Source organism: Macaca fascicularis, chromosome 3 (genome assembly GCF_037993035.2).
Source record: "Macaca fascicularis isolate 582-1 chromosome 3, T2T-MFA8v1.1".
NCBI classification, from domain to species: domain Eukaryota; kingdom Metazoa; phylum Chordata; class Mammalia; order Primates; family Cercopithecidae; genus Macaca; species Macaca fascicularis.
Genome location: NC_088377.1, coordinates 93,899,239 through 93,925,314, shown reverse-complemented (window position 1 = coordinate 93,925,314; position 26,076 = coordinate 93,899,239). Strand labels below are relative to the sequence as shown.

The following is a 26,076-nucleotide window of genomic DNA, read 5'->3' as shown; positions in this document are numbered from 1 at the left end:
AGAGTAGAAGGAGGAATTAAACATGACTCCTAGGATTTTGGCTTGAACAACTGGGTGGACAGTTGAAATGGAAAAGACTGGAGAATAGGTTTAGTGGGGAAATTCTATTTTGGATATGTCATGTTTAATATGCCAATTGATATCTAAGCTGAGATCTCTTTTTGAGAGAGGGTCTTGCTCTGTCACCCAGGTTGGAGGGCAGTGGCTCAAACATGGCTCAACCTCCTGCCTCAGCTTCCTATGTAGCTGGGACCACAGGCATGTCAAGGACACCCAGCTAATTTTTTGGTATTTTTCAGATATGGAGTCTCGCTTTGTTGCCAGGCTGGTCTCAAACTCCTCTGCTCAAGCAATCCTTCCATCTTGGCCTCCCTAAGTACTGGGATTGTAGGTGTGAGCCGCTGTGCCCAGCCCTCTAAGCCAAGATTTCAAATAGGCAGTTGGATTTCAGATCTCAAGGAAGAGACCAGGCTAGAGAAATAAATTTAGGAGACATTACTACATGGATGGATTTTTTTTTTGTAAATGTTTTTTATCTTGTTTTTAATGGACATAATAATTGCACATGTTTATGGGATACAGTATGATGTTTCAGTGCATGTGTACATTGCATAATGGTCAAATTTAAAAATTAATTGTATTGATAGGAAAAGTGTTTGGCTATTTGTATACCTAAATGCTAACAGTGATGAGCTCTGGAATGTGGAACTGCTGGTAATTGTTCCCTTTTTCTTTTAGAGATTTTTGTACTTATTTTTAATAATAAACATATACTAATTTTATAATAAAAATAACAATGAAGTCATTTTCATTTTGAAAAATTAATTCCAATTGAAAAATATTGTATTAGAGCCACTTTCCAGGGTTTTCTTTCCTTTCTTTTTTTTTTTTGTTTTTTTTTGAGGTTTTTATTTCATGAAATAGTAAACAAAATTTTAGATGATTATATGAGATATAACATAAAAGATATAACAAATAATTATTCAGATAAATACACTAGAAAAATGCACTTTTAACTGAATCTCACAATTGAAGTCTTTGAAATCTAATATGTAATTCCTGCATGTATTAAATATCTTGAACTTTAAGTTGTAAGAACAAGATTCAAAAACCCCTAAGACTTCTTTCTTTTTTCTTTAATTATTTTTTTTTATTATACTTTAAGTTCTAGGGTACATGTACACAACATGCAGGTTTGTTACATAGGTATACATGTGCCATGCTGGTTTGCTGCACCCATTAACTCATCATTTACATTAGGTATTTCACCTAATGCTATCCCTCCCCCTGCCCCCTCCACCCCACGACAGGCCCCGGTGTGTGACGTTCCCTGCCCTGTGTCAAAGTGTTCTCATTGTTCAATTCCCACCTATGAGTGAGAACATGCGGTCTTTGGTTTTCTGTCCTTGGGATAGTTTGCTCAGAATGATAGTTTCTAGCTTCATCCATGTCCCTACAAAGGATATGAACTCATCCTTTTTTATGGCTGCATAGTATTCTGTGGTGTACATGTGCCACATTTTCTTAATCCAAGTCTTTGCTATTGTGAATAGTGCCACAATAAACATATGTGTACATGTGTCTTTATAGTAGCATGATTTATAATCCTTTGGGTATATACCCAGTAATGGGATGGCTGGGTCAAATGGTATTTCTAGTTCTAGATCCTTGAGGAATCGCCACACTGTCTTCCACAATGGTTGAACTAGTTTACACTCCCATCAACAGTGTAAAAGTGTTCCTATTTCTCCACATCCTCTCCAGCACCTGTTGTTTCCTGACTTTTTAATGATCGCCATTCTAACTGGCGTGAGATGCTATCTCATTGTGGTTTTGATTTGCATTTCTCTGATGTTTAGTGATGATGAGCATTTTTTCATGTGTTGAAGGCCCTTTCTACATCTATTGAGATAATCATGTGGTTTTGTCATTGGTTCTGTTTATGTGATGGATTATGTTTATTGATTTGCATATGTTGAACCAGCCTTGCATCCCAGGGATGAAGCCAACTTGATCTTGGTGGGTAAGTTTTTTGATATGCTGCTGGATCTGGTTTGCCACTATTTTATTGAGGATTTTTGCATCGATGTTCATCAGGGGTATTGGTCTAAAATTCTCTTTTTTTGTTGTGTCTCTGCCAGGCTTTGGTATCAGGATGATGCTGGCCTCATAAAATGAGTTCAGGAGGATTCCCTCTTTTTCTATTGATTGGAATAGTTTCAGAAGGAATGGTACCAGCTCCTCTTTGTACCCTGGTAGAATTTGGCTGTGAATCCATCTGGTCCTGGACTTTTTTTGGTTGGTAGGCTATTAATTATTGCCTCAATTTCAGAGCCTGTTATTGGTCTATTCAGGGGTTCAACTTCTTCCTGGTTTAGTCTTGGGAGGGTGTATGTGTCCAGGAATTTATCCATTTCTTCTAGATTTTCTAGTTTATTTGTGTAGAGGTGTTATAGTATTCTCTGATGGTAGTTTGTATTTCTGTGGGATCGGTGGTGATATCCCCTTTATCATTTTTTATTGCATCTATTTGATTCTTCTCTCTTTCTTCATTACTCTTGCTCACGGTTTATCAATTTTGTTGATCTTTTCAAAAAACCATCACCTGGATTCATTGATTTTTTGAAGGTTTTTTGTGTCTCTATCTCCTTCAGTTCTGCTCTGATCTTAGTTATTTCTTGCTTTCTGCTAACTTTTGAATTTGTTTGCTCTTGCTTCTCTAGTTCTTTTAATTGTGATGTTAGGGTGTCAATTTTAGATCTTTCCTGCTTTCTCTTGTGGGCATTTAGTGCTATAAATTTGCCTGTACGCACTGCTTTAAATGTGTCCCAGAGATTGTGATACGTTGTGTCTTTGTTCTCATTGGTTTCAAAGAACATCTTTATTTCTGCCTTCATTTCCTTATTTGCCCAGGAGTCATTCAGGAGCAGGTTGTTCAGTTTCCATGTAGTTGAGTGGTTTTGAGTGAGTTTCTTAATTCTGAGTTCTAATTTGATTGCAGTGTGGTCTGAGAGACAGTTTGTTGTGATTTCTGTTCTTTTACATTTGCTGAGGAGTGCTTTACTTCCAACTATGTGGTCAGTTTTGGAATAAGTGCGATGTGGTGCTGAGAAGAATGTATATTCTGTTGATTTGGGGTGGAGAGTTCTGTAGATGTCTATTAGGTCTGCTTGGTGCAGAGTAGAGTTCAAGTCCTGGATATCCTTGTTAACCTTCTGTCTCGTTGATCTGTCTAATATAGACAGTGAGGTGTTAAAGTCTCCCATTATTATTGTATGGGAGTCTAAGTCTCTTTGTAGGTCTCCAAGGACTTGCTTTATGAATCTAGGTGCTCCTGTATCAGGTGCATATATATTTAGGATAGTTAGCTCTTCTTGTTGAATTGATCACTTTACCAGTATGTAATGGCCTTGTCTATTTTGATCTTTGTTGATTTAAAGTCTGTTTTATGAGAGACTAGGATTGCAACCCCTGCTTTTTTTTTTTTTTTTTTTTTTTTTTTTTTGCTTGGTAGATCTTCTTCCATTCCTTTATTTTGAGCCTATGTTTGTCTCTGCTTGTGAGATGGGTCTCCTGAATACAGCACACGGATGGGTCTTGACTCTGTATCCAATTTGCCAGTCTGCATCTTTTAATTGGGGCACTTAGCCCATTTACATTTAAGGCTAATATTGTTATGTGTTAATTTGATCCTGTCATTATGATGTTAGCTGGTTATTTTGCCCATTAGTTGATGCAGTTTCTTCCTAGCATCAGTGGTCTTTACAATTTGGCATGTTTTTGCAGTGGCTGGTACCAGTTGTTCCTTTCCATGTTTAGTGCTTCCTTCAAGAGCTCTTGTAAGGCAGGCCTGATGGTGACAAAATTTCTTAGCATTTGTTTGTCTATAAAGGATTTTATTTCTCCTTCACTTATGAAGCTTAGTTTGGCTGAATATGAAATTCTGGGTTGAAAATTCTTTTCTTTAAGAATGTTGAATATTGACCACCACTCTCTTCTGGCTTGTAGAGTTTCTGCCAAGAGATCTGCTGTTATTCTGATGGGCTTCCCTTTGTGGGTAACCCGACCTTTTGCTCTGGCTGCCCTTAACATTCTTTCCTTCATTTCGACCTTGGTGAATCTGACAATTATGTGTCTTGGGGTTGTTCTTCTCAAGGAATATCTTTGTGGTGTTCTCTGTTTTTCCTGAATTTGAATGTTGGCCTGCCTTGCTAGGTTGGGGAAGTTCTCCTGGATAATATCCTGGAGAGTGTTTTCCAGCTTGGTTCCATTCTCCCCATCACTTTCAGGTACAGCAATCAAACATAGATATGGTCTTTTCACATAGTCCCATATTTCTTGGAGGATTTGTTCATCTCTTTTAACTCTTTTTTCTCTAAACTTCTCTTCTTGCTTCATTTCATTCATTTGCTCTTCAATCACTGATACCCTTTCTTCCACTTGATCGAATCAGCTATTGAAGCTTGTGCATGCATCATGTAGTTCTTGTGCCATGGTTTTCAGCTCCATCAGGTCATTTAAGGTCTTATCTGCACTGTTTATTCTAGTTAGCCATTCATCTAATCTTTTTTCAAGGGTTTCAGCTTCCTTGCAATGGGTTCGAACATCCTCCTTTAGCTTGAAGAAGTTTGTTATTACCGACCTTCTGAAGCCTACTTCTGTCAACTCATCAAAGTCATTCTCTGTACAGCTTTGTTCCGTTGCTGGCAAGGAGCTGCAATCCTTTGGAGGAGAAGAGGCTCTCTGGTTTTTAGAATTTTCAGCTTTTCTGCTCTGGTTTCTCCCCATCTTTGTGGTTTTATCTACCTTTGGTCTTTGATCATAGTGACTTACACATGGGGTTTTGGTGTGGATGTCCTTTCTGTTGATGTTGATGCTATTCCTTTCTGTTTCTTAGTTTTCCTTCTAACAGTCAGGTCCCTCAGCTGCAGGTCTGTTGGAGTTTGCTGGAGGTCCACTCCAGACCCTGTTTGTCTGGGTATCACCAGCTGAGGCTGCAGAACAGCAAATATTGCAGAACAGCAAATATTGCTGCCTGATCCTTCCTCTGGAAGCTTTGTCTCAGAGGGGCACCCAGCTGTATGAGGTGTCAGTCGGCCCCTACTGGGACGTGTCTCCCAGTTAGGCTACACAGGTGTCAGGGACCCAGTTGAGGAGGCAGTCTGTCCGTTCTCAGAGCTCAAACACTATGCTGGGAGAACCACTGCTCTCTTCAGAGCTGTCAGACAGGGATGTTTAAGTCTGCAGAAGTTTCTGCTGCCTTTTGTTCAGCTATAGCCTGCCCCCAGAGGTGAAGTATACAGAGGCAGGCAGGCCTCGTTGAGCTGAGGTGGGCTCCACCCAGTTCAAGCTTCCTGGCTGCTTTGTTTACCTACTCAAGCCTCAGCAATGGCAGACGTTTTTTCCCCAGCCAGGCTGCCGCCTCGCAGTTTGATCTCAGACTGCTGCGTTAGCAGTGAGCAAGGGTCCATGGGCGTGGGACCCACTAAGCCAGGCACGGGATATAATCTCCTGGTGTGCCATTTGCTAAGACCATTGGAAAAGCTCAGTAGTTGGGTGGCAGTGTCCCGATTTTCCTGGTACATACTGTCACGGCTGCCCTTTGCCAGGAAAGGGAAATCCCCCGACCCCTTGCGCTTCCTGGGTGAGGTGATGCCCCGCCATGCTTTGGCTCGCCCTCCGTGGGCTGCACCCGCTGTCCAATCAGTCCCAATGAGATGAACCAGGTACCTCAGTTAGAAATGCAGAAATCATCCGTCTTCTGTGTCAATCATACTGGGAGCTGCACATCAGAGCTGTTCCTATTCAGCCATATTGGAATGAACTCCACTACATGGATGGAAATTTTAAGTCAGTGGGGCTGAGGAGATCACCTGGGGAGTGTACACAGGCAGATAAGAGCATTCCAGGAAGAATTTAGAGTTCTCAGTCATTTGGTTATGGGGCAGAGGAAGAAGAACCCACAAGGTTTTATCTTTCTTTCTATCTGTCTATGTCTACACAGAGAGAAACATATAGGACTATGTAACTATAACTATGCATGTGTGTGTCTCTGTGTGTGTGTATATATATATACCTATATACATATATATGACTTTTTTCTGAACTGTTTTAAGAGTAGCTTTTAGACATGATATCCTTTTCCCCCTAAACACTTCAGAGTATGTATGTATATATGTAAATGTATATAAGTATATGTGTATATGTACAGTCATGTGTCACTTACTGATAGGGATATGTTCTGAAAAAAATGTATCACTAGGTGATTTTGTCATTGTGGGAACATCGTGGAATGTACTTACATAAACCTAGATGGTGTAGCCTATTGCTCCTAGACTACAAACCTGTATAGTATGTTGCTATACTGAATACTGGAGGTAATTGTAACACAATGGTAAGTACACACACACACACACACAGAGAGAGAGAGAGAGAAAGAGAGATTATAAAGCCAGTGTAGTAACATGTTACTATATTGGGAATCTGGATGATTCCTGGAATCCAGGAATCTTTGTTCCACTTTTGCGCTCTCTCTCTCTCTATGTACATGTAAACCTTTCACAACTTTTCTGTAAGTCTGAAATAATGGCAAAATAAAGTGGTGCAAATTGAGTACTAAGGTGGAAGATGACCTCACTTGGAGTAGGTAAGAAATCTTGTAGGATATACTATTCAGCTGGATTTGTATTTAGAAATTCAAAGGTGATGGACAGGACATTTTGGTAGTAGGAGTAGGATGAGCATGCCATAGAGGTGGCAAATAGCAGGGTTTGTTCAGGAATGAACAGCAGGTGATTGGGTTCCAATCTCTGCGTGCTTTCCTTGGTATTGAACACTAAGCAAAGTGGGTGGTAAGGTCATTTGCAGAGAGGAAAGGGGTGGGATGGGAAATGTGATCGAGACTATGATAGGGATTCAAATGGATTCTGATTCAAATGATTCAAATGGATTCTGAGCAACATTAATGGTCCAGTGGGATAAATTTGAAATGGAATTGGCTCAATTTCTTGTCTTTTTCTGGCAATGTTGAGCAAGCCAGGAAAACAGAACAAACAAGGTTAGAGATTAGCAAGTTAAGTGCAGCAAGAGGGACAAGAGACCAAGGAGAATGGTATTAAAATAGTTTCTCTTGAGGTCTGGCTGGGAAGGAGCAAGTGAGGCTTAAAGGAGGATGGGCAGTGTTTGGGAAGAGACCCAGGAAAGGCTGATGGCAGGCTCTGGAAATCTTAGACTATCCACAGTCTTGTTTCCTCATCTACTATTTTAAGGAGCTGGATTAGGTGGTCTGTAAATTCCCTGATAGCGCTAAGGTTTTGTTTTGAGAAAAAGTCTCGCTCTGTAGCCTAGGCTGGAGTGCAGTGCCACAGTCTCGGCTCACCGCAACCTCCACCTCCCAGGTTCAAGTGATTCTCCTGCCTCAGCCTCCTGAATAGCTGGGATTACAGGTGCGTGCCACTGCACCCACCTAATTTTTTGTATTTTTAGTAGAGATGGGGTTTCACACGTTGGCCAGGCTGGTGGTTTTGTTTTGTTTTGTTTTTTGTTTTGTTTTAAACTCTCTTTTCTCTTGGCCTCCTTTTCAAAATAGATTGAGCTACTTATGAGGCATGTGACCTCTTAGAAAAGGTTGTGGTAGGAGATCAAGGTTAACACCTGGGCATAGCTATAAAGCCCCAGCTATAATATTTTCAATCTGGGCCCAAAGGTGAAAAAGGAGAATGAACTGAATATTAGGACTGGAAGGGAGAGGGGAGGGGACTTGCAGGTTTAGAAGGAGTGAGCAGCACTGAAGAAGAGATAAGGAGGCAAGATTAGAATCAGGAGACCAGGTTTGGGGTTTGAAATCTTGGAGCTGGAGCATTTCCAAGTGTTGACTGGAGTCCATGTATGGTCATACATGTGGGTGGATGAGAAGGGAGGAGAAGGTCAGTACAGTTGGAAGGTTTGAGGAATGGTAAGGTCAGAGTATAGGAAGGAGGCCGGGTGAGGTGGCTCATGCCTGTAATCCCATCACTTAGGGAGGCCGAGGCAGGCCGCATCACCTGAGGTCAGGAGTTTGAGGCCAGCCTGGCCAATATGGTGAAACCCCATCTCTACTAAAATACAAAAAATTAGGCACGGTGGTGGGCACCTGTAATCCCAGCTACTTGGGAAGCTGAAGCAGGAGAATCGCTTGAATCTGGGAGGCGGAGGTTGCAGTGAGCTAAGATGGTAACACTGCACTCCAGTCTGGGTGACAAAGCGAGACTCCGCCTCCCCCGCCACCCGCCAAAAAAAAAAAGGAAGGAGATTGTGGTCCCGGAGAATATATCAGCAAACAGCGAACATTTCTTGGGGGCCTATTAAGTGCCAGGCATGAACAGGACTGAGGAAGACTGGGATAGTGTCAGACTGTGAGAAGCAGGAAAGAGGAGAGTGAAAGTGAATGTCCTGAACCCCAACATTTGGAAGGATTAATGAAAGAATTAATGAACCCTGGGTCTGGAAATCGTATGTGAGGAGAAATTTTTGAAGTGTTTAGAAGATCACTAAATTCATGACAGACATCAATGGAATGCAATAAACCTGTTACATTCTCTTGTTCTCTTGTATCAAATTTAAGAAGATTTGTGGCCGGGCACGGTGGCTTATGCCTGTAATCTCAGCACTTTGGAAGGCTGAGGTGGTGCAGATCACCTAAGGTCAGGAGTTCAAGACCAGCCTGGCCAACATGGTGAAACCCTGTCTCTACTAAAAACAAAACAAAACAAAACAAAAAAAACAAAAATTACCAGGCATGGTGGCGGGTGCCTGTGATCCCAGCTACTTGGGAGGCTGAGGCAGGAGAATCACTTGAACCTGGGAGGCGGAGGTTGCAGTGAGCAGAGTTGTGCCACTGCACTCCAGCCTGAGTGACAGGGTCTGTCTCAAAAAAGAGAAATTTGCAAAATGCCTGTTTGCATGGGAGAAAAATTTCAGATGTTATATTTGATATTCAATAAATGGACTCTGATATTTAGGAAACACTGGCTTCTGTTATTTCTGTAATATTTAAGAGTGACTTGTATGATATCACTAAAAGTTAAGTTTTGTAAAAATAGCTTTAAGAAATTAGGTATGGAAAAGAAAAGTTATCAATATAAAAAGTATAGTGTGATAAGTACACAAAATAATTCTTCCTCTTTATGAAAAGATTTACTGTGGTCTTTTAAATATGAATTATCTTAATATCCTTATTAACCACATGAGAAAATAAAAAGGAGATTAAAGTTGTATGCATTTTGAGATTAGTCTATTGAATAAAGGAGTTACACCTGTAGTTGCACTGGTTTTTGGAAACAATATAATATATTCAGAAAGCACAATATGTTTATGCCATTCTGGAATCTGAAACATCTTCATCAATTAAACTAGAAACAAAAAATCTATGTGGCACTAAGAATCATTAATAGTAGAGATTAGTACCATTAATCATTAATCATTAATAGTAGAGAGTAGTAACAAGCAAAATAGCCCTTTTTAATAATATATAACATCCTTTGATGGTTCTAGTTTCTTCATTATCATAAATGTGTAGAACTAGAAATACCATTTGACCCAGCAATACCATTACTGGGTATATATCCAAAGGATTATAAATCATTCTACTATAAAGACACACGCACATGTATGTTTACTGTGGCACTGTTCACAATAGCAAAGACTTGGAACCAACCCAGATGTCCATCAATGATAGACTGGATTAAGAAAATGTGGCACATATGCACCATGGAATACTATGCAGCCATAAAAAAGGATGAGTTCATGTCCTTTGCAGGGACATGGATAAAGCTGGAAACCATCATTCTCAGCAAACTAACACAGGAACAGAAAACCAAACACCGCATGTTCTCACTTATAAGTGGGAGTTGAACAATGAGCACACATGGACACAGGGAGGGGAACATCACACACCAGGGCCTGTAGTCGGGTGGAGGGTTAGGGGAGGGACAGCATCAGGAGAAATACCTAATGTAGATGACAGGTTGATGGATGCAGCAAACCACCATGGCATGTGTATACCTATGTAACAAACCTGTATGTTCTGCACATGTACCCCAGAACTTAAAGTATAATAATAATTTTTAAAAAGTGTAAAAGAAGTGGCCCTTCAGCCAGATAACCTGAGGTAGAGAACTTGAGTTTAGTTCTTCTTGCCACTGCCTTATGATTAGGTCTTGGCCTTTTCTCTCCCTGTAAAAATAAAAAGATTTGTGTTATTGTATTACTTTGTGAATTAAGTATAAATAGTCTAAAAATTTAAAAATTAAATATAAATAGTATTTTTAAAAGTATAAAAATAGTATAAAATATAAAATACAAATGTGTGTGACTGTATTTTGAAAAATTAACTGTAAGTATACAGCATTTGGATGGTCTTTGTTGCAGTCCATGCTTTCAAATTTTTGTGTTTTTCAGCCTTTTTATCAGCAATTTTATTTGCAAAAGACATAATTATTATTTCATTTGTTTAAAAGAGCAGGTCTTAGAAGGAGCAAATACTCATTTTCCAGGGTTATCTTTAATCTCCAGTTATTTCTACCTCAGACTCTTGGTTCTATTCTTAATGTATTATGTTGTGGTCTTTATTTAAACAACTTGGGAAGTTTTGTGTTTTATTTAAACAAGTAGGGAAGACACTTTTGATGATTTAGGCAAATCCCTTAGCCTCTTTGCATCTCAGTTTTCCCATCTCTAAAATAGGAACAAGTGTTATTCTTACATTCATTTATTTAACAAGTATCTACTGCACTCATGTGCCAGAAGGTGCTGGGCTACAGCTATAAACAAGGCCCTGCACTGCCATAGCTTATACTCTAGTAGGAAGGTCTAGATAATAAACATAAATACATAAATAAAATAATATCAGATAGTGGCAAATGGGATGAAGAAATCAGAGTAATAGAATGGAAAGTGATTGGTGGGCAGAGAAGACGGGGGTGGCCACCTGATCAAAGAAGTCCTCTTTCACGAGGTAGCACATGCAAGCTTAGGCCCAAATAATGAGGAGCAGACGTGCTAAATGTAGAGGAGGAGTGTCTAGGCAGAGGAAAGTCCTTGAGGTAGGAAGAAATTTGGCATTTTTTATGACCAGAAAAAAGGCCTGAAGCTGGAGCCTAGTGGGAAAAAAAGGGAATGTATTGTGATGTCAGGAGAATACTAGGTTATTCAGAGAGGCAGGTAGGATCCAGATCATGCATGGCCTTGTGGGTATGATAAGGATATTACTGGATATCATTTTAATTGCAATGAAAGACATAGAGCAGCTCCAAACAAGGAATTGACACTGCAAAATTTACATTTTAAAAAGATCCCTCTCTATAAATAAATTACTAAAACTAATAAGATCAGCAACAACAAATATATGTAGGAATAAATTTAACAACAGTTTACAGATCTTTATGTAAGTTTGTTATAGACATTTTTAGCAGGTATAATGAAGATATACCATGCTCATAAATGGGTAGCATTGGTGTCACAAAGATGCGAATTCTCTCCAAATTATGTGATAAATTCAGTGCAATTTGGATTAAAAATCAGAAGAGGATTTTCTTTTCTTTTATCTTTTCTTTTCTTTTCTCTTTTCTTTTCTTTTCTTTTTGGAGCTTGAGAATCTGACCCTAAAATTCATGTGGAAGAACAATGAGGCAAAATAATCCAAGTCGAATTGGAATTTGCCCTACCAGATATCAACATACATAACTAATATAGTGTGATATTGGGAGAGGAATAGATAGACCAGCGGAACAGAATAGAGCCCAACATAGACTTACACGTACATAAAAAGTTGAGGCTGAACATGGTGGCTTACACCTGTAATCCCAGCACTTTGGAAGGCCAAGGTGGGAGGATCATTTGAGGCTGGGAGTTGGTGACCAGCCTGGGCAACAAAGTGAGATCCTGTCTCTACAAAAAATTTTAAAAACTAGCGGGGTGTGGTGGCACGCACCTGTTGTCCCAGATACTTGGAAAGCCGAGATGGGAAGATTGCTTGAGGCCAGGAATTTGAAGCTGCAGTGAGCTATGATCATGCCGCTGCACTCTAGCCTGGGTGAAAGAGCAAGACCCTATCTCAAAAAATAAAATAAAATAAAATAAAATAAAATAAAATAAAATAAAATAAAATAAAGAACAGTTGGTCAGGAATGGTGGCTCATGCCTGTAATCCCAGCACTTTGGGAGGTCTAGGTGGGTGGATGACTTGTGGCCAGGAGTTTGAGACTAGCCTCAACATGGGGAAACCCCAACTCTACTAAAAATACAAAAATTAGCCAGACGTGGTGGCATATGCCTGTAGTCCCAGCTACTCGGGAGGCTGAGGCAGCAGAATTACTTGAACCCGGGAGGCGGAGGTTGCAGTGAGCCGAGATCAGGCCATTGCACTCCAGCCTTGGCGAAAGAGCGAGAGTGTCTCAGGGGGAGGGAAAAAAAAAAGAAAAGTTGATATATTATAAAAGTGGCATTACAGGTCAATGAGAGAAAGGATGGACAATTTAATAACTGCTGCTAAGACAACTGGTTATTCACATAAAAAACAAGATCAATCCAGATAGTTTAAAGCCAAAACCATGAAAAGCCATACTTTAAAATATTTAGAAGAAAGTACAGCAGAACATCTTTATTATCTCAGGTTAGGGAAGGATTTCTTAAGGCATAAAAAGCATAAACCCTAAAGGAAAATATATGTGGTATATGTATGTGTGTATGTGTGTGTGTGTCATTAGTTACATTAAACACTTCTCTACATCTGAGACATCATAAAGTAAAAAGACAAACGACAAACCAAAAAATTGGCAAGCCAAAAAACCAACAAAGTTTATTTTACCAGAAAATAGTAAACAACCAACAAAAACCCTATGAATCAATAAGGAAAAGGCAAATAATTGCACAGAAAAATGGGCAAGGATATAAAGTTGAAAATCACAGAAAAGGAAAATTGAAAGTCCAGTAAATACAAAATCCTGTTCACCTTCACTAGTGGTAAAAGAAAGGCACTCAAACAAGAATGGCAACATTTTAAAGGTACCCACATATTGGGGAGGAACTAGAGCAGCAGCCAGGGGCATATACCACTGACTGGAGTATTAATTGTTATGACATTTTGAAGAGCAGTTAATTTTTAATATCTGGTAATAATACTGAAATAAGCTACTAATTCTAGGTATACTGCTCTAGAGAAAGTTTTGCATGTGCATGTAAGGGATAGTCATGGCATCATGGGATCTTTGGAATGAAAAATTGGAAATAAGCTGAATGGCAATTAACAGGATAATGGGTACATAAATTACAAGTATATTTGTATAATATAATTTAGCAGTGAACATGAATTAAGTGCAGCTATAGTTATTAGTGAGGATAAATCCCATAAAGATATTATTGGGCCAAAAAAAGTTGCAGAAAGACTTATGTCCTGAAAATAAAATTTATATATAAAGCACTAGATATTGTTGTGGATATATATATATAGATGTGATAAAAGTATACATATTTCTATGGGAATGATAAACATCAAATCAAGACAGTTTTACCCCAGAAGAGTGGGAAGATGAATGAGAATAGGAAAGGACACACAGGAGACTTCAATTACATGTGGGATGTTTTATATTTTTTTAAGTTAGGTGGCTGATATATGGCTATGTTTCATTATTCACATCTTTGTTGTATATCATAATTTTTTTGTTTTTAATTTTTTTGTTATTTGTTATATAACACAATTTTTAAAAAGATAAAAATCATGCTAGCCTACAAACTGAAGAATGAACTACCAGGGGTTAAGAATGAAAGGAGGTATAGTAGGAGACAACTGTAGTGCCCTAGGAGAGTAGACTTGAATATCTACCATAGTTTCTGGCACACAGTAGGTGTTTTAGTCTTAGGAGTTATTTAATTGTGATGGTTGCCATTATTACTATCATCATCATTATAAAGGTAGAAACCAAAAACATAGTGGGACAGTGGGATGGTGAGGGAAGATACACTAAATGTTGTGAGTAGCTATCTTATGCTAAGTGCTTTACCTCTTTTAGTCCTAACTGGAATCTAGTTGAGGTAGATATAAAGAAACTAAGGCTCATGGTGATAGCCAGAAGGCACAACAGCTACATAAATTTCTAATGACTCATTTTCCAACGTTTTTTAAAACATGCATACACACACAGACACACCCCAAATACATACACCCCTTTCCTGTCACACTTGAAAAAAATTCAAGTATCTTTTTCCTTTGTTCATAAATAACACATTCTGGGTTAAATACTAATAATTCCGTATACTACACACTCAGTGTCTTATTACGGAATATTTTTGGATTATGTCTCTCCATTTTTCAGCTGCCCCTCCTAATAACTCTGAGGAAATCAGGGCAGATGATTATTCATGTTATACAGATGAGTAAACTAAAATACAAACAGGCTAAATCAGAAGTTCTTGGCCTGGTGTCCATGAACTTCACAAAATCCTGTTAAATAGTTCATGATTAAATGGTCATTTTTCTAGGTAGAGGGTCAGTTTTAATATATTTTCAAAGGAGTCCATGACTCCCCACAAAGGTTAAAAAAAAAAAAACAACCCATGGGTTAACCGATTTGGCTAACTGGGTGGAGCCCTGACCCCAAGCAATATTTCCCTTACCCCTTGCCCTGATTTCAGTTACGCACAATCTATCAGACAAAAATTCAAATTAAAAATATTAGTAAATACTTTTTGTTATGTTGACTGACTGCTAAGATGGACATGTTATTATACATTTTGAAACCACTTAGTTGGGAGGAATAGTTCTGTTTTGTTCAGCTCATGGACAGTAACTCTTAACTTTTCAGATGAACAAATCAAGAACTGTCATCTTTACCTGCACAGACTTGTTATAGAAGAAATGACTCTGATACAGAAATTATGTAATCTATCTTACAATTTGGGGTACTGTACAAAAAATTAAGCAGGAGACACAGCCTCAGCTAGTGTGGAAAACGGATCATGAGCTGAGAACGGGGTTTTCATTTCCTTGGACAAGTTCCTTTAACGTTTACCGTTGTCCCTTCTCTCAGCTGTAAAAGGAAGGATTGAACTAGATAGAGGGCTTGTCAGAATTCCTCCCGCTCTAACACTGTACACAGTTGGATGGAATTTAAAATAAAAAACTGTGCATGAACCCTTCACAGTCTATCAATTTTAGCTTTATTTCACTGGCTGAGTGTCGGGGACCCACCAGACCTGCCTTTTCTGAGGGCCAGACCTGCAGTCCCCCTTTTGGGGACTAGGAGTTGGGTGTGACCTGGGAAACAAAGCTGTTGAAGGCCAACGGGCTAGGAGCACCTGAAACACAAGGGCTCTCTGTCTCACTCTGTAGGCCAGGCTGGAATGCAGTGGTGTGATCTCCGCTCACTGTTACCTCCGCCTCCCGTGTCCCAGTTCAAGCAATTCTCCTGCCTCAGCCTCCCGAGTAGCTGGGATTACAGGCACGCGCAACCACGCCTATCTATTTTTTTTTTTTTTTTTTTTTTTGTATTTTTAGTAGAGACGGGGTTTCACCATGTTGGCCAGGCTGGTCTTTAATTCCTGACTCGTGATCCGCCCGCCTCGGCCTCCCACAGTGCTGGGATTACAGGTGTGAGCCACCGCGCCCGGCCAACACAAGGGCTCTTAATCCTTTGTTTTCTTTTTTGAGGCAGGGTCTCACTCTGGCGCCCAGGCTAGAGTGCAGTAGTGAGATCACAGCTCTCTGCAGCCATGACCTTCTGGGCCCAAGCAATCCTCCAGCCTCAGCCTCCCCAAATGCTGAGATTATAGGCATGCGCCACTACTCCCGGTCTTAATACTTTTTTCAGGAATGAAGGAAGGCGGGAACGCCCAAACGCGGTTGGCGTGAAGCAATCGCCTTAAAGCTGAGTGGAATGTGTGGTTGTTGGGGGTGGAGCCGAGAACCTGACGCGATTGGAGAGCAGGAAGCGCCCCGCTGCTGGGAGAGGGCCGGGAAGGAGGCGGGGCCGCCCCGGGAACCACTGGGCCAGGCGCGGCCACGTGACCGAGCTCAGGGGCGGGGAGAGGGCGCCCCGGCTCCGCCCAGCGCGCATGCTCGCGGCTCGGCGCTGAAATTCAAATTTGAACGGCTGCAGAGACCGAGTCCGACACTGGAAGCCGAGAGGAGAGGACAGCTGGTTGTGGGAGAGTTCCCCCGCCTCAAGACTCCTGGTTTTTTCCAGGAGACACACTGAGCCGAGACTCACTTTTCTCTTCCTGAATTTGAACCACCGTTTCCATCGTCTCGTAGTCCGACGTCTGGGGCGATGGATCCGTTTACTGAGGTGAGTGAGTTTGCCGGTGCAGCCAGCCATGACCCACCGCTCTAGGCCCCCACCCCCCTTCCTCTGTCAACCTCTGGGCGAACCCCTACAGGGCGGAGGGCGCGTGTGTGCGCGTGCGCAGTGTGTGCGGGCGGGGGTCGGATTGGCTGAGGATGCAGAGCAGGGGCCGCGGCTGCGGCCTGCTGTGGTTGGTGGGTTCCTCTGAGATTTTGTTGTTTCAGTCCTACAGATAAAACTCAGGGAGGAAGGCTTTGAGTCTGTCCTAAAAGGCGGTAGTGAGAGGTCTTTCAGCCCCCGTTTTTACCATGTCCTCTGCAGTCCTGGCCCAGCAAGAGTGAGGCGCAGGCCTGCGGAACGGGTCCTGCTGGAAGCAGCTGGAATGCCCTGCAGGGCGGGGTCCGGGGCGGGTGACTCAGTGCGGCTGCCGCCGGGAAAGGCAGTGGGATGTGTGATTTGCGGAGTTCACTCAGCTCGCAGAGATGCTAATGACATGACAGCAAAACGTTAAAATAAGCAGGTGCTAGAAACCACTGCATTCGTTCATAAAAAGTCAGTAGTTCCTTGATATCCCATTGTTCAGCTAACTAGCGAAGAAGTTCATACCCGGGACTGACATTTTAATTGAAAGGAAACAGTGCAAGTGTGCCGACCACAACTATCAGCTCACGATTTTAGAGCAAAGAAATAAACCTTTCGGTGTTTATGGGGCATGTCATTACAGTACTTATTTCATCTTTTGTTCCTTTGAGATTGCATATGGGTTACATCGTTATTGTGTCGATTTTAGCTTTTGTGGAGACTGCGTTGTCACATTCGGGAGTGTTTTGTTGCCAGTTGTCCACTCCCTTTTATTCCAGGACAGTTCCTCTTTCTTCAGGCTGTTGTGCAAGTTTTAAACTGTTAGTTTTTGAGTGTTGCAAAGTGGACCTAAAACTGTGTTTACACTGATTGAAAAACTTAAATGCTGTGAAGAGTGGTAATTCTTTCGGGGAGATGTAATTATAATTCTGTAAGTTATGTGTAAGATATTAATTACAGGTTTCAGCAATTAGAGTTTACTTATATTCAAGCATGACATAATCTATTTTTCTGTTTCAAATTCTTAATCATCTTGGGACAAATACATCAATTTTTTTCACCTTCCTTAAAGGTTCTAATAGAAAAACCGAGAGCATATTTTTGTATTAGCCTTAAAATAGGGCTGGTCATACACCAGATATCTTTCACTTACACTGAGGTCGGAAAGGGTGTATTTTATCTAAACTAGAATAGGATTCCTTAAATCATCAGCCCTATGTGTCCTCCTAAGTAACAGACAGGAACAAAGCATTTTTAAGTTGGCTGAAAATTGCACTTCATTTTACTTAAAAATGTCATTCTGAAGGTAGTACAAATCTCAATTGAAAGAAACTTTACCTGTTTAGATCATTTTAGAATGTGCTCAGAAATATGTATGGTTTATATTATGAAAAGCTAGATCACTTGCAGTTGGAAAAACAGCTTAGACATCTTTTCCTTAATAGGTAATGAATGAACTACTTGAATTGATTCCAACTCTTGGGTGCTTAATTATAGCATTTATAACATTTGCACAGTGAAATAAGCTACTGGTACGGTTCTTTGTCTATCGACTGAAAGTTAGTATAAAATGACTTTCTCAACCAGGGTTTCCTCTCAGGAACTTAGGAAAATTGAGAGACTATGGTACACAGGAAAATTGGGAGACTATTTTCTCAGTTCTCCCAAGGATAATTCAATGCCACCCTGCAAACATAGAAAATAAATCTATTACATTAACGCCAGGGTATTAGGGCTTGATTGTTTTGGTAACTCCAGTTGAGAAAGGTTACAATCATGGTAAACTCTCTTTTCCTCAAACAAGACTGTTTTGCATTGCCCTTCCTCCCTGCTGTTGCTGATACTGTTCTGGCACTCTTTTTTTTTTTTTTTTTTTAAGACGGAGTCCCGCACTGTCGCCCAGGTGACAAAACCATAAACTCACTACTCATAACATCAAGAGTTTGAAGCTCTGCTCACAGGTGATAGTCATCCCAGTACAAGAATACTACAAAGAAACCCAGAATAAAGTCTACCAATCCAGAACTTTCTTTATAAAAACCTTAAAAGAGAAAAAGCTATAATTAAAATACTTCACAGAAGCATATTTTATTGTAGAATTTATCTTATTTTCCAGAATTAAATGAAAGTCCCTGGGGAAGAGCTGCTAGAGCATATTGAAAATAAGAAGTTAATTTATATTGAGTCTACTCTGTTAAAGAAGGCAAGGAAATGAGTGAAATCTCCTAGAAAAATTTGTCAGAAATGACTTTGGGGTGTATGTGGCAAAAGTTGTTCAGGCACTATAAGCTTCAGTTTTCTGAGATTCATTCATGTGGGCTATCGTACTTCTTGAATATGTTATTGCAGTTTTTTTTTTTTTTAATGCCTACACTGTTGGGAGAAAGGTGTGATATTTCAAGGAATATACCTTGTATTTAAAAGAGCTTTAAAATTCCTGATATACTGTAAGGAAGGGCTACTTACATTTATTGAGCTATTGAGTTTATATATTTCAGATACATAATTTCTTTTAAATTAATAACCTTTGGTGTTTATAGCTTTATTTCACAGATTATGAAACTTTTTGCATATCTATTAATTTTTTTTTAATCTGGAAATTTTTGAATCTAATATAAGCAATAGAACGTTCATATATGTTTGAATGACAAAATCACATTCTTTTGTTGTGACATACTGCTCATGGTAACTGAGGCTGTGCTGACTCACAAATGTTCTAACTGACCAGAATGGAATGTGGGCATGTCTATGAATGAATATAATTAGGCTAGTGTTATATCTGGGAAGTGATAGATATAGCAATTGAAAAATCACAAATTTATTAATTTAGAAAGAAATCATTATTTCTTTTTTTCTTTTTTCTTTTTTTTTTTTTTTGAGACAGAGTCTTGTTCTCGCCAGGCTGGAGTGCAGTGGTGCGATCTTGGCTCATTACAACTTCCGCCTCCCAGGTTCAAGTGATTCTCCTACCTCAGCCTCCCAAGTAGCTGGGACTACAGGCATGCGCCACCACACCTGGCTAATTTTTGTATTTTTAGTAGAGACGTGTTTGCCAAGCTGGTCTCAAATTCCTAGCCTCATGTGATCCGCCTGCCTTGGCCTCCTAAAGTGCTGGGATTACAGGCATGAGCCACTGTGCCCAGCAGAGACTTTCTTATAAAGGGTTACAATCTACAGTGTGGCCATCCTGACAGGCTGGGAAACATATTTACTAGCTTCGGGCAGAGACTGGAAACAGGCACTTCAAGAGAGGAGAAGGTGGAACAGGAATGTGTGCCTAAAGGGTTAGCCAAGTATACATATTCAACAGGTTATAGGCAGAGCTATGAGTATTTACAAAAGGGGTCCCAATGGGTGGGTACTGAGCAAACATGTGGTTACATGCATCCCATGTTCACTTTGGAATGAAGACTTAATATGTAAATACATTATAGTTGGGCCCTATATGTAAAAAGGTGAGGTGGAGACATGAAGGCATTCAAGTGAGCAGCCTCAGAACCAATTCATGGTTGGTGGTCTTCTTACTGAGAGAGAGTTATCGAAATCAATCTCTTGTCCAATTAAAGCTGTAGTTGTAGCTTGTGGAGCACGAGGGTTAGTCATTGATGGCGGATGAGCTGCAATTATTTTAATATTTATTGCTTATCTTGAGGTCAGTGCTTGTTCAGCTACTAGAGTAAAAGAAAAGCTTTGGCATTTAGAAGACAGTTTATTTTTTAAGTGTAGGGAGTTTGTGACTTAACCCTTGCCTGGCATGGCCTTAGGTCCTATTTATTTGTTTAGAGACAGAGTCTCACTCTGTTACCCAGGCTAGAGTGCGGTAGCGATCACAGCTCACCGCAACCTTGAACTCCTGGGCTCAAGTAATCCTTTTGTCTCAGCCACCCCACCCACCAGGTAGCTGGGACCATAGGTGTGCCCCACCAGGCCTGGCTAACTTTTGTATGTTTTGCAGAGACAGGATCTTGCTTTGTTGCCCAGGCTTGATCCTGTTTATAATTTGATATCTTATTGCTACAAAGAGCCTTCTGTCAGTCTTATGATCTCTACCTAACATTAATGCTCATCAGTTATTGTGTCTAAACAGCAAAAGGAGGGGTATAACAAGGTGCATGCAGCCTCCTGTCCCATCATGGCTGAGCACTCAGTTTTTAAGGTTTCTCTGGGGTCCCCTTCGTCAAGAGGGGGTTTGTTCAGTTGATTGAGAGGATTAGTATTTTATTTTTAGTTCTCATATTGTATCATGGGAGAAATTATCAGACATATATGGATTTGTGAAACAATATGCTTATTCTTGAATTTTTTGAAGGACTTTTATTTAGTGGGTGAAGGTCTTGTGTTTTGGAAGCCATTTGGTTCATAAATTATTTTTTCAGTGATTAGAGCATTTCAATTTAGTGTCATTTTTTTCAATGAACTTTAAATTAGAAATCATTCTTAAGAAGAGTAGACAGTGTGCCTTCTTTCATATTTAGCTCATGTTTCTTTTACATACTCAGATTTTAAAAAAATTGTTACTCTATTTTAAGGAATTAAAAAGAGTCAAATGGAATTTAATTTTTCAGCCTGTACTAACTACTGTATCTGAGTATGCAAGGCGGTAATAATAATCTGCATACCTCCTTTAGTTGTGTGCATTTGAAAGAAAATGAATTGTTTCACAGGGTCTTGTGTTTGAGATTTACTTAAATTGACTTAAAATAGGAACATCAGTTGATTTGGAGTAGAAAGGAGTATTCATGACTTTATGCAATGGCTAAGATTTCAATTTAAAACCATTTTATTGTATGTTAATATTTAATTAAATAAAACGTAAGACTATTTTGTTTTTCTTTCCTCTTAGGAAGTGTTTTATGTTTTCAAAGGACTAATATGTTATTTATCTCTTGCTGCTTACCACCATCCCAGATTTTAGGGGCTATGTTAGTTTTGCTGCTGTAACAACTTATCACAAATTTAGTGGCTTAAAATAACATATTCATTATCTTACAGTTCTTTAGAGACAGAGTCTCACTCTGAAATCTGAAATGGATTTTACTTTGTTAAAATCAATATGTCAGTGGGATTGTGTTTCTTCTGGAGGCTGTAGGGGAGAATCTCTTTCCTAACTTTGGGTTTCTAAAGGCCATCTGCATATCTTGGCTTGTCCCGTTCCTCCATCTTCAAAGCCACAAATCACATTACTCTGACCTCTGCTTCCATTGTCATATTTTCCCTGACTCTCATCTTCCTGCCTCTCTGTTTTCCATTGTAAGGACCTTTTGATTATGTTGGGCCTGACCAGATAATCTAGAATTATCTCCATCTAAAGATTCTTAATCACATCAATAAAGTCTCTTTTGCCCTGTGAGGCAACATATTCAGAGGTTTAGGGTATTAGGACAAAAAATCTTTGAGGGACCATTATTTTGCCTACCATAGTGGCTTAAAACAATACTCTATTTTCTCAGGATTCAGTGGGTCAGCAATTTGTATTGTGCTCAGCTGGGCTGTTCTTCTGCTTGTCTCTCCAGTGGTCATGCAGGAATCTTCAGTGATCTGGCAGATTATCTGGAGCTGGATGGTCTAGGATGGCCTTATTCACATGTTTGGCAGTTGATACTGACCATCAGCTGGGCCATGTGTCTCTAATAGACTTAACCTGGGCATGTTCACTTAGTGGCAGAGAGAGAGACCCCAAACTGTAAAATCTCTTGATGCCTAGAAGTCTCACAATATCACTTGTGCCATATTTTATTGGTCAAAGCAGATCACAAGGCCAGCCCAGATTCAAGGGTAAAGAAATAGATTCTGTCTTTTGATGAAAGCAGAAAGAATTTGTGGCCTTTAAAAATCTTATATAAGTAACTTTACACATTTTATTTCCCGTGTAATGTTCCTATAATAATTACGACATTGGGGTGCTCATTTAGTGAATCTTGATGTAATTGCTTAGGATTCACTTTTGAAATGTGTTTAACTGTCATCCTATGTGGCAATTGGTGATTTTAGAAGATACTGCAATTTTATGAACTTTTGATTAAACTTGCGTTTTAACACTGATATATTTATTTGGGTAGAAACTGCTGGAGCGAACCCGTGCCAGGCGAGAGAATCTTCAGAGAAAAATGGCTGAGAGACCCACAGCAGCTCCAAGGTCTATGACTCATGCTAAGCGAGCCAGACAGCCACTTTCAGAAGCAAGTAACCAGCAGCCCCTCTCTGGTAGTGAAGGTAATAGACTTTGTGGGGAAAAATAACATTTGCTTTTTTTTTTTTTCTTTTGAAGGAGACAAGCCCCAGACATTTCATTAGCATATAGAAGAACCAAGCTCTTTGGGAGACAAATGTAACAGCCTCTGGGGGAAATAACAGCCTTCTATTGTATTTCAGAGTTATTATATTAGGCCTAGAACCCATCAGGTTGGAACAGAGTTTCTTCTAACAAATATTTCAAATTAATTGATTGAACTTTATTTTCTCCAATCTGAAGTTATCCTTAAAACTTCAAGGGAGGAAAAATAAAGGAGTAGGGTAACATTTATGCTTACAGTAGTGTGTAGTTTTTTATCCCAGAGGTGGCAGAACAGCTGGCCACAGAGTGTGGATGGTGTCTCTGGTACTAGCAAGGCAATGGAAGGCACACTGCCAGTGCTTGACATTTAATGCACCTTTTTCACCCTCTATTTGCTGAACTGACTCTAAAGTGTAGGTTGTTAAATCTCCGGAAGTGGTGGAATTAAACACAAGCACACACAACACAAACACAAACACAAACTCACCTGTAGTCTTACTCTTCCCTCAATCCTGGGATTCCCAGCCAGCATCAGCCAGCCTCCTTAGTCTTTTCCTGGAGTGTGGAATAGTCTTGAGATAATAATCTTCCTTAGTACGTCTGTAAAATACTGTAATACCACTGTAAAATAAAATATAGAAAAAAATTACAGAGGGAAAACCAATTTTAAAGAGAAGAGTACATGGGCTAGCTCAGTTATTTTGGAAGCTAGTCATAGAACAAAAATTAGTGTTCATACATTTATCCATTTTGAAGGGAGAGCGAAGGAAATACATTACATATTATATGGTATTCAGCCAGGAAAATAGGGGCCTGTCCCTAGTCCAGGATCTTCTGTTTTCCCTGTGAGATGGGTTTGTACTATTGAGTGCTATGTATTTGAAAATTAGTGTTTGGATGCTTAGATAGAAGTTCAAAACTACATTTTGATGTTTAGGTAGAAGTTCACATTTACTGTTTTAGATAATTGTAAACTAGAATAATTCTGTATTTCCAGATGGTATTGCATGTTACAGCAGGAACACTTTCAAAAATTATTAGGTGTGTTCATAGTAAATAGATCCATAAATGAGTTACAAAACATTAGAAAGTTTCCAAAATAAAAAAAGGAAAAGAAAAGAAAAAAGAGCCAGGTGTGGTGGCTCACGCCTGTAATCCCAACACTTTGAGAGACTGAGGTGGGCAGAGTGCTTGAGCTCAGGAGTTGGAGACCAGCCTGGGCAACATGGCAAAACCCTGTCTACAAAAAATACAAAAATTAGCTGGGCATGGTGGCACATCTATAGTCCCAGCTACACGGGAGGCTGAGGTGGGAGGATCACTTGAGCCCAGGAGGTCGAGGCTGCAGTGAGCTGAGATTGCACCACTTCACTCCACCCTGGGTGACAGAGTGAGGCCCTATCTCAAAAAAAGAAAAAAGAGACAAAAAAGTGGAGTAGGGAAAAAATAGGTTAGAAAGTTTCATAATGTATATTTACTTAGGTTGATGTCAACAAGGGCAATCATGATTTATCCCTGATACTACTTTGGTCACTGCCAGAACATTTGGTTAGGCAATTGATGAAACTGACTTAATACGAAATGTACATTCTTTTAAAATATTAATTTTCCAGGAGATATATTGAAACTCAGTTGTAGTTAGAAATAATATGCCTTATGGTTATGATAATTTTTTTTTTTTTTTAAATTTTAGGGCTTTTTCATTTATTTTGTAGGTGTTCATAGAAGCTTGAAATATGAAATGTTAAATATCCGTACCGGTGAATTTGTTTGGTATTGACCAGATAATTCAGTCACTTTTTCTGTCGCCTGTCATAATCCTAAACCTCAAGCCAATTGCCCTTCTAACCATGCTTATTAGTTATTTTCCATGAAAGAAAGTTTCAAAAACAGAAAACCTGGTTTCTATACTTAGCTCAGCTGTGTGACTTTAGGTGGGTAACTGAATTTCTCTAGGCTTGATATTTCTTATTTGAAGGTGAGGTGATTAGGCTGTATAATCTTTAAAATCTGTTAGAATGCTTTCTTATTCTGTGTGTATGCACTTTTTATTTACTATTGTCTTAACACTATTTAAAGTGTTACGCAATATATTTTGAAAATGTTATTTAAATGTCTTTATTTTTATTTTTCCATAAATTATTGGGGTACAGGTGGTATTTGGTTACATGAGTAAGTTCTTTAGTGGTGATTTGTGAGATTTTGGTGCACCCATCACCTGAGCGGTATACACGGCACCATATTTGTAATCTTTTATCCCTTGCTCCTGTCCCGCTCTTACCCCCAAATCCCCACAGTCCATTGCATCCGTCTTATGCCTTTGCATCCCCATAGCTTAGCTCTAAATATCTTTTCATTAAGGTTTTTATACCATAAATTATGTTTGCTTGAAAAGATCTTTCATATCAGATTTCTAAGTTGCTGAAAGAGAATGGGGTTTTACATATTTCTGGTTGTAACTAAAATCATTTAAAAGAATAGGGAGGGGTGATGTTTTATTAATTTGTTAAGTATCTACCCTCAAGTTTTTCATGCTGTGAGAAATTGCAAATTTTGAATGTCTTTTTTCCTCTTTTTTAATGTAGAGAAATCTTGTACGAAACCATCACCATCAAAAAAACGCTGTTCTGACAACACTGAAGTAGAAGTTTCTAACTTGGAAAATAAACAACCAGTTGAGTCATCGTCTGCAAAATCTTGTTCTCCAAGTCCTGTGTCTCCTCAGGTGCAGCCACAAGCAGCAGATACCGTCAATGATTCTGTGGCTGTCCCGGCATCACTGCTGGGCATGAGGAGAGGGCTGAACTCAAGATTGGAAGCAACTGCAGCCTCCTCAGTTAAAACACGTATGCAAAAACTTGCGGAGCAACGGCGCCGTTGGGATAATGATGATATGACAGGTATGAATTGTATAGATGGTATGGCCCATACATCTGTTCCAATAAGATGCAGTTTGGTATGTTAAACATTTTATCAGTTAACTCATGAAAAGTAAATGCTTTTGTTTTATCTATATGTTGAGTATCCTTTGCTTGCAAATGGTTTGTCTACCAGTAGTATACGTTGGTTTTGTTTAAACTGAAGTAGATCACAGTGAGGTTCTTGGACTAGTTCGTAGAAACCTGATCTTATGCATTACCTTAATATCTGCAACGAAATATAGTTGAGAACAAACTATACGTGTCATTAGCATTGCTGACCCTCAGCTCCATGTTAAAGAAATCCTATTTCATGGATTCAATAATTAAATAAACTTGAGGGACTAAGGTATGCAATGCTGTTCGGTAGGGGAGAAATAAAATGTCAAAAAATATAAATTGAGCACCTACAAATTATATTATTATGCACAGTGCTGGAAACGAATGAAATGACTTGATCCTTGCCTTTCATGAGCCTATCATCAGA

The 26,076-nt window shown here is 39.5% G+C and overlaps 2 protein-coding genes across 6 annotated transcripts in view; one reads left to right on the top strand and one right to left on the bottom strand.

Annotated features, from left to right (window-relative positions):
• MATCAP2 (microtubule associated tyrosine carboxypeptidase 2) overlaps nt 1–16,403 on the bottom strand; it is a 66,832-nt gene extending 50,429 nt beyond the window's left edge. The window contains exons 1-2 of the mRNA XM_005549793.5: nt 16,242–16,403; nt 10,143–10,212 (exon numbers count right to left, since the gene is read on the bottom strand). Of these exons, the coding sequence (XP_005549850.3) occupies nt 10,143–10,212; nt 16,242–16,349 (178 nt within the window). The 5' untranslated portion in view covers nt 16,350–16,403. The remainder of the gene's footprint in view (nt 1–10,142; nt 10,213–16,241) is intronic.
• Nucleotides 16,136–26,076, top strand: part of ANLN (anillin, actin binding protein) — a 65,456-nt gene continuing 55,515 nt past the window's right edge. For 4 of the 5 annotated variants that reach the window (XM_005549800.5, XM_005549799.5, XM_005549798.5 and 1 more), the window contains exons 1-3: nt 16,136–16,319; nt 22,457–22,610; nt 25,257–25,571. In XM_005549800.5, the coding sequence (XP_005549857.3) occupies nt 16,302–16,319; nt 22,457–22,610; nt 25,257–25,571 (487 nt within the window). In that variant the 5' untranslated portion in view covers nt 16,136–16,301. The remainder of the gene's footprint in view (nt 16,320–22,456; nt 22,611–25,256; nt 25,572–26,076) is intronic. The other variant, XM_065542130.2, reaches the window with a different exon arrangement.